This window comes from Peromyscus leucopus, chromosome 12 (assembly GCF_004664715.2).
Source record: "Peromyscus leucopus breed LL Stock chromosome 12, UCI_PerLeu_2.1, whole genome shotgun sequence".
Classification (NCBI taxonomy): domain Eukaryota; kingdom Metazoa; phylum Chordata; class Mammalia; order Rodentia; family Cricetidae; genus Peromyscus; species Peromyscus leucopus.
Window position 1 is genome coordinate 71,688,413 of NC_051073.1, and position 7,437 is coordinate 71,695,849.

The 7,437-nt window shown below is 51.3% G+C and overlaps 1 protein-coding gene across 1 annotated transcript; it reads left to right on the forward strand.

Annotated features, from left to right (window-relative positions):
- Positions 1–501: 501 nt before the first annotated feature.
- Positions 502–5,049, forward strand: LOC114697088 (receptor-transporting protein 2). The gene is made up of 2 exons (XM_028875162.2): positions 502–730; positions 4,374–5,049. The coding sequence occupies exons 1-2, from the start codon at positions 567–569 to the stop codon at positions 4,879–4,881; spliced, it is 672 nt and encodes a 223-aa protein (XP_028730995.1). The 5' UTR covers positions 502–566; the 3' UTR covers positions 4,882–5,049.
- The last annotated feature ends 2,388 nt before the right edge of the window (positions 5,050–7,437 follow it).

Here is a 7,437-nt window from a genome sequence, read left to right on the forward strand (position 1 = left end):
GCTACCTAAGCCTGTTTTCTGGTCTGTCTCGGCTAATGCACAGGTCAAATAGCATGTGCCTGGCACACGATGAACAGTGGTCACAGCGTATCAGGAGTGTGGGAGCATCAGGTCCCTCACCTCCATCCTGTTTCTCCTGGGCTCCCTAGGGTGTTACGGTTGCCATAGCACATGGCTGGAGGAAATGTGGAAGAGCAGTGGGTGAACAGGGCCGCCACATAACCTTTGTCCTCTGGGGATCTCTGTCAGCCCTGGGCAGTTTGGGCTGGGGCTCACCTCCTACTCACTTTCTCTACCTGGTCGGTATTGCTGCTCAGTTTACCTCTATAGTCTAGCTCAGGACCCTGGAACTCTCACTTGGGACTTTCCTCCTCCCAAGCGCTGGCTCCTGGTACCTGCCTGGCTGTCATAGCAACAGCTTCCAGGGTGACAGAAGAGGGAGCTGGGTCTTGTGGGTAAGGCTTTTTGGACCTCAGAGACTGCCCAGACTGCATCGATTTATCCAAGCTTTCTGTGTTCTTCCTCAGACTGTTCTTCCTCACATTTCCATCCAGGCCAACGGGACCATGTCCACCAGCCTGACCACTTGTGAGTGGAAGAAAGTCTTCTACGAGAAGATGGAGGTGGCAAAGCCAGCTGACAGCTGGGAACTCATCATAGACCCCAACCTCAAGCCCAATGAACTGGGCCCGGGCTGGAAGCAGTACCTGGAGCAGCATGCCTCAGGCAGGTGAGAGACTGATGGGAAGGTCATGCAGGCAGTGCCCCCCCCCAGGGGGGAGGATGGGAGGGGTCACAGACTTTCCAAGTCTGGGCTGAGGAGACAAGCAGAGAATGGACTGCCGCAGAGGCTTTGCTTCTAACCACAGTGGTTCCGATTCCTCGGTTGCTCCGAGTAAATTGTACTCTGCATTTGAACTTCAGTCTTTCATAGAAAATCAGGAGTGGAAAGGCTTCAGAGCCCTGAAAATTTAGGTGCTCGGCGTAGCTGGAATGGAGGGGAGATGCAATGGGCATTGCCAACCTAGGAGTCGGGGGACTTGTGCTCTGGGGCTCTGGCGTCCCTCTGCTCACTCACATGCAACTAGACTTGAAGACAGGATACATTATTGAGCATATGGTATGTTTGAGAACCGGGTTCCACAGCTCTGTGGACTTGGGCGTGTCCTCTTCTTTCTCTGGCTCCCAGTTTTTACATTTGTGAAACAAGGGGTTCACCTTAGTTCTTCCTAGCACATCACTCTTCCAACTTTCTTATCTGTGGATGGGTGATAAAATTGCTGACCCCAGGCAGGACTCTCTCCAGACTTTTTACCCTCCCTCCCTCCCTCCTCCTCCCTCCCTCCCTCCTCCCCTCCCTTCCTTCTTTTTGTCAATTTATGATGTCTTTTTTAAAAAATTATTCTATGCATCTTTTACATCATGTATCTTGAAGCCATTCATTTTCCTGTTCCTTTGCATCCACACTCCATCCCTGCACACCGCCCCCAATAAAATAAAATTTAAGGGAAAAATGAAAAAATAAATAAAGAAAGGAAAAATTAAAGTTATCATCATGGAAGCTGCAGTGTGACACAGTAAGTCACGCAGTAACCTTCTTTATCCATATATCTTTACTTGCAGATGTTCATTGCAGAGTCTGGTCTGGTTTGAGGCTTCTGGTTTCTACTACACTATTGATGCTGGGTCATCATTAGGGCTCTTCCTGGGTATCCTGTTGTTGCCCTGTGTCATGGAGATCCTGCAACTTTGGGTCTCTGGGTCAGGTTCCTTCACGTACTCCAGCAGATCATAGATGGCGTGGATGTTGGGGAGTGCCAAATCATAACCCTGGTTCTGGGCCTGCACAGCCATAGGGTTGGCTGACCAGATGAGAAATGGGGACAGCTTTCCCATGCTCACAACTTCAGGGCTGACTCACCCACATCTTTGCCAACAGAGTCAGCTCTATTGTGCTGCCGAGGTGAGGTGCAGGGCCTGCTCTCCCAAGTGTTGCAGCTGATGAGGGGCAGGGACAGCTTTCCTGTTCTTATGATCATGGGGTCAGTGCTCCTACCTGCCCCAGGTGTTAATGGGGGGTGCAGCAACTGTCCCCTGTCCATGCTGCCACAAGACAGATGGGTAATGGGGACCGCTCTCCCATGCTCACAATTTCAGGGCTGGCTCACCCACACCTGAGCTAACAGGGTTGACTCTATTGTGCTGTCCTGGTAAGGTATAGGGTCTGCTCTCCAGAGTGTTGCAGTTGGTGGTGGGCAGGGATGGCTCTCCCAATCTTACGACCACAGGGCCAGCTCTTCCACCTGCCTCAGAGAGACTTTCCACTTTCTAAGTGTTCCTCACCTCCCACCACGCTAAGTGTCCTTGCAGCTTTCTAAAGCCTACATCATTTCCCTCTTATAGTCTGGTGACTTGGGACTGGGGCCACAGTTTCCTGCTCACATGGCCCCAGCCTACCTGCAGGAGCTACCCAGCCCTCCTCTTTGGCATTTGGATTCACGGGAGACCAGCTGGCAGGTGTGTTGTGGAACAACACATGGCACATGTTTGTGCGAACAAAACATGGCAGAGACTTGGGTTGCCCATAGGGCGTGGGTGTGAAGCCTCTCGGGTAGAGAACAGCACGAGGGTGGGAACAGAAAGAGGCAGGCTACTGGGTGGGGACTGGACATCTCGAGTCTCCCCACAGGCCTTGCAAACAAATAGATGGGACCTGTACTAACACAGGTCAGAGAATGGGTTGATTGGTTTGTGTTGGCGCCCGCTATGGACACTGGGTCCTGGCTATCCCTCTAAGTAGCTGCGTGCTCTCTTATCTTCTATGACTCGGCCTCATCTCCCCCAAAATGCTCACCCATGTTGGATTCTTTTGGAGATATGGGGTTTGGCTTGAGAGAGGGGAAATAATTCTGGACTGGCCTATTTAAAACAACATAGGAGACTGAAAACACAAAGCATTTCAGCCTCTGGAGGACAATGTGCAGAAGGCTGGGAATGGGTATGTGGGGGTTTCTGGAGTTTAGGGACAGCTGCAAAGACTCACAGATCTTCTCACCTCGGGGCTTAGTCCCAGCCGGCCTCAGGAAGAGCAGTCATTGTGCACACAGGCTCTTTTGCTTTTAATCTTTCAGATGTATTAAATCTCAGGCCCAGCATCACTGGCCCTGTGCAGGGATGGGGAGGAGAGTGGAAGCCTCCCAATCCAGGACCAATCAGATTCCTCCTCACTTTTGATCATGTCTTGGGAGGCATTGGGTATTGTTCTGTGCTCATATTGTCGGTGGCTTGCAGGGCTCAGGGGCTGGCTTGCTGTCCCTGCTATTCCACAGTGGCTGAGTAGTGCTTGGAATACAGTTGGCGCCTGTTGGATTGAACTGAGTTCTTCATCAGAGGTCCTTTGAAGCCATCGTGCAATGGACTTAGGCAGAGCCAGCAACGAGGGCAGAAACAGCCCAGTGGCTGTTTTCTGAAGCCTTTGTAACAGGGGCTTACAAGAGGCCATTTCAGAGGCACAAGGGGCCTCCCTGGAGTTAAGGAGAGCTCCATCACTGGTTTGTCAACACTATTGGGAGGCTAAGAGGAGCTAGGCTTAGCAAGTGAGCCCCAGGCCACCTCCCTCCAGGCTTTCTGAGGCTGTGGCTTTAGGAGTTCAGATTAGACAATGTGACCTGTGTGAAGGTCAGGTTGGGGGTAGGTAAGTGAGGGGACAAAGTCTACTTTTCCCATTCTCACCCAGGACTGCTGCGGTCCCTGGAGATGACAGGTCAAGGGGGTGCCTCTGGGAAGATGTAAGAACTGAGCGTAGCATTCTCTCTGATCCAGTCTGCTGCAGGCTGCCAATCTACCCTGCTTTCCTGGCTGGCTTGCTGCAGCCCTACAGTGTGCTAGGATCTGAGTTTCCCTGCCATCCCCTCAGAACAAGCAAGATTCAGGAACCAGACGGTGACATTGCCGCCCCCTTTTCAGAGCAACGTCTGAGCACGAAGTCCAGCCTGGACACCATCACACTGCAGCTAGCAGATGAGAAACTAGTTGCAGAGAAAGGAGCCATACTTTCTTTGCAAGTTGAGCAGATGCAGTTCTGTAATAGGCTGGGAGTAGGGCGGAACTGTGAGAGGGAACACAGGAGGCAGCTTCCGGATGATGGCTGGCTGGTTGCCAGGTGGTTTCAGAGCTAGGCTCCTAAGGATGCTACTCTGGTCCCCAGGTGGTAGCTGGTGACCCCCAGTGATAACAAAGCCACGAACTGGTAAACATCGCGCTTCCATTTCCATCCAGCCTCTAACGCTTCCGGCCTTTTCTTTCCTGTGCTCCCCAGGGCTGGCTGTCCGTGAGAGTCTCACTAGCTCTATTCCCCCTTCCTTTCCTGTCAGGTTCCACTGTTCCTGGTGCTGGCACACCTGGCAGTCCGCGAATGTGGTCATCCTCTTCCACATGCACCTCGACCGTGCCCAGCGCGTTGGTTCGGTGCGCATGCGCGTGTTCAAGCAGCTGTGCTACCAGTGCGGCACCTCGCGGCTGGACGAGTCCAGCATGCTGGAGGAGAACATCGAGGGCCTGGTGGACAACCTCATCACCAGCCTGCGCGAGCAGTGCTACGACGAAGACGGTGGCCAGTACCGCATCCACGTGGCCAGCCGGCCGGACAGCGGGCTGCACCGCGGCGAGTTCTGCGAGGCCTGCCAGGAAGGCATCGTGCACTGGAAGCCCAGCGAGAAGCTGCTGGAGGAGGAGGCCGCCTACACAGATGCCTCCAAGAGGAAAGCCCAGGCCGGGTTTATCTACAGCTTCTTCTCATTTCGCTGGTGTCTGTTTTGGGGCGCCCTCTGCCTGGTTATTGTCTATCTGCAGTTCTTCCGAGGCCGCTCTGCCTTCCTTTAGGGGAACCGGTTAGGGGTGGGGAGAGGGGACATGGGCTTGAGAGTGAGGAGGACTCTGGTCTCCTGATTCTGCCACAAGTTCAATCTACGACTCCGGTCATCTGCACCCTGCTCACTCGTCTACCAAACGAGGAGTCTGCACTAGGAGATGCCCAATGGTCCCTCTACTAATTCGGCAGCAAGGAGGGGGAGGGAAGAGGGGTGGGAATTTTGGGAGCTTGCTGGGCTTTGGTGTGAGTCCCAAGTCTACAGCTCTGTCTGGTCCGCTTCATTTCTCGCTCTGCCTCCAGCCCTTCCAGCACTTCGTTGGCTTTATGTTCGCAGCCTTAGGTCTCACCCTGTCACACCCTCGTGCTCATTTTCAGCTCCCTCTGATTGTCCTGCATGGCTCCCCTTGGAGACAGCAGGGCCACCCCCTACCTTCCATCCAGTACGCAGGGACAGTCACCTTGTCCTCCTGGGGATCCAGCTTCTACCGTCCTGAAAGGCTCAGGATCTCACTCTGACGCTAGGGCTGGGTTGAGGGTGGAGGTGGGGGTGGCAGAAGTGGGGGTGGATTGGGGGGTTTGGATGGTCAGCGACACGTTGTCCCATGGGTTAGCCATTGACCATATGTGGCTGTTTCAACTTTAATTAATTAAAATTGTTCCTTAGTAGTTCTAAGCTCAGTTAGGCCTACACAGAATTTGTTCCCATAGGGGCCATTGCTCAATGGCAGACAAGGGTGACTTCTAGGAAGACGAACACGAAGGGTTTGGGCATTGAGCGCTCCCCTGGGAACTTCCATCCTCTCTGCTTTGTCTACCCTGGGAGCATCAAGGCAACACTGAGTGGCAGGATTGGGAGAAAGAGGCGCCAGGCTGCATCTCTTGCTAAAAATGTGGCTTTTGTGTCTAGAAATAGATTGCCAAAATTCTGTCAAGGGGATAGGTCGTGTCTCAGATGGTCAGAAAAGCTGGAGCATTTGACCACGGCATCAGAGGCAGGAAACAGTGCGGACAGTGGATGCAGGGCAAGGCGGCTAGTGCAGGTGAAGAGAAACAAGCAGGGACATCCCAGAGGAAAAGCTTCTCCACCAGCTAGTTTTCCTCAGTAAAGAACGATTCCCGCATTTTCATGTTTAACTGGAGAGCTTGTTCCCTGCCTTGGCATCCACCCTCCCCCAACCACGGCAGTTTTTTTCTTTTTAATCCTTTCAGAACTGAGGGAGTAGAGTATATTTGTTTCCAAGACTTGCTTCTTCTTTAATTCGTGGAAACCTCATTTTTATGCCCCTGTAACAGCATACCATCCTTCACTACCAAAACATTGGCTGCTTTTCTGTTTTTATCTGCTTCATGTGTCTGCAACATTTTATAGTCTTCCTTTTCTGTACTTGTTTTGTTAACTGAAAAAGTGAGTTGTAAAATAAATCTCAATTTCACACATGAGGGAAAGTACATGGTACCTTCTCACGTAGTCTAACTTATTTAGCTTAATATGATCTCCAGTCCCATCCATTTTCTAGTGAATGAAATTATTTCATTTTTCCTTATGACTGACTATATCCCATTGTATACACATTACATATTTTTTATCTGTTGATCTGTTGATGGGTATCTAGTCTGGTTTCATAACTTGGCTATTGTGAATAGTGTCATAATAAACATGGGTGTGTAGGTACTTCTGTGGTTTGCTGACTTAGATTCTTTGGAGCATATATCCAACTATGTTTTTAATTTTTTCCAGGAATTTCTATTGTGGCTGGACAGCACCTGCTCTTCATATTTAATTGTCTTCCCTCTCCATTGCAGAATTCTTTGTGGACACTTTCTCTCATTCATCCTTTATCTGCTCGGGGTGCCCATGATTCTCCTCAGCTCATCCCCCCCCCCACACACACACAACTTAGGTTTTTATCACACATGAACTCTCAGTCTTTATGGCTCTCCAAGCTTGTACACAGAGCTCCAGACACATAAGCCAGCAGGTCTGGCCACCAGGCGTTCTTGACCAAAGCAGCCTGGCCAAACCCACTCCTCTGCTTCTTTGACATCCAGTGTTCTCTTCACCCCTCTGACCCACTCCACAGGATTTTCCCACCGTGGCCTATGTCAGGTCGATCGTTGTTTTTATCATCCCCTTTCATCGCCTTATCCCACCCCACACTGCTGGACCACCGTTTCCCAGGCCATGTTGGTTGTACACTGTCTTCTTTTCTCCCACACTGCCCTACCCCTCCCCATACTCCTTGGCCACCATTTATTTCCGTGTCATATTGAATGTTGTCTTCTCACTCTTCCTCTCTCCCCTACTCCCCCTCACATCATTTGGCCACCACATCCCGTGCTGCGTTTGTTAGATGTTGTCTTCGGAAGCCCTGACACTGCTCTGCCCCACCACATAGAACATGACCATGAGGTTTAATTCTACATTTCTGGGCATTCTGGGTCTCTGTACCAGCTTCCACACAATTGCGGGACTTACAGTACTGAACTCACTAAGCCTCAGTTTTCTGTGTCAGTAACCATAGCATCGAAATCATCAATTATTAGGAATAAAGTAAACATGAGTGATG

Bases quoted from the DNA above. Each gene is read 5' to 3' on its own strand.
- LOC114697088 (XM_028875162.2), top strand. From the start codon at position 567: ATGTCCACCAGCCTGACCACTTGTGAGTGGAAGAAAGTCTTCTACGAG. The intron at 731-4,373 runs GTGAGAGACTGA...CTTTCCTGTCAG, and splicing joins GAGCAGCATGCCTCAGGCAG to GTTCCACTGTTCCTGGTGCT.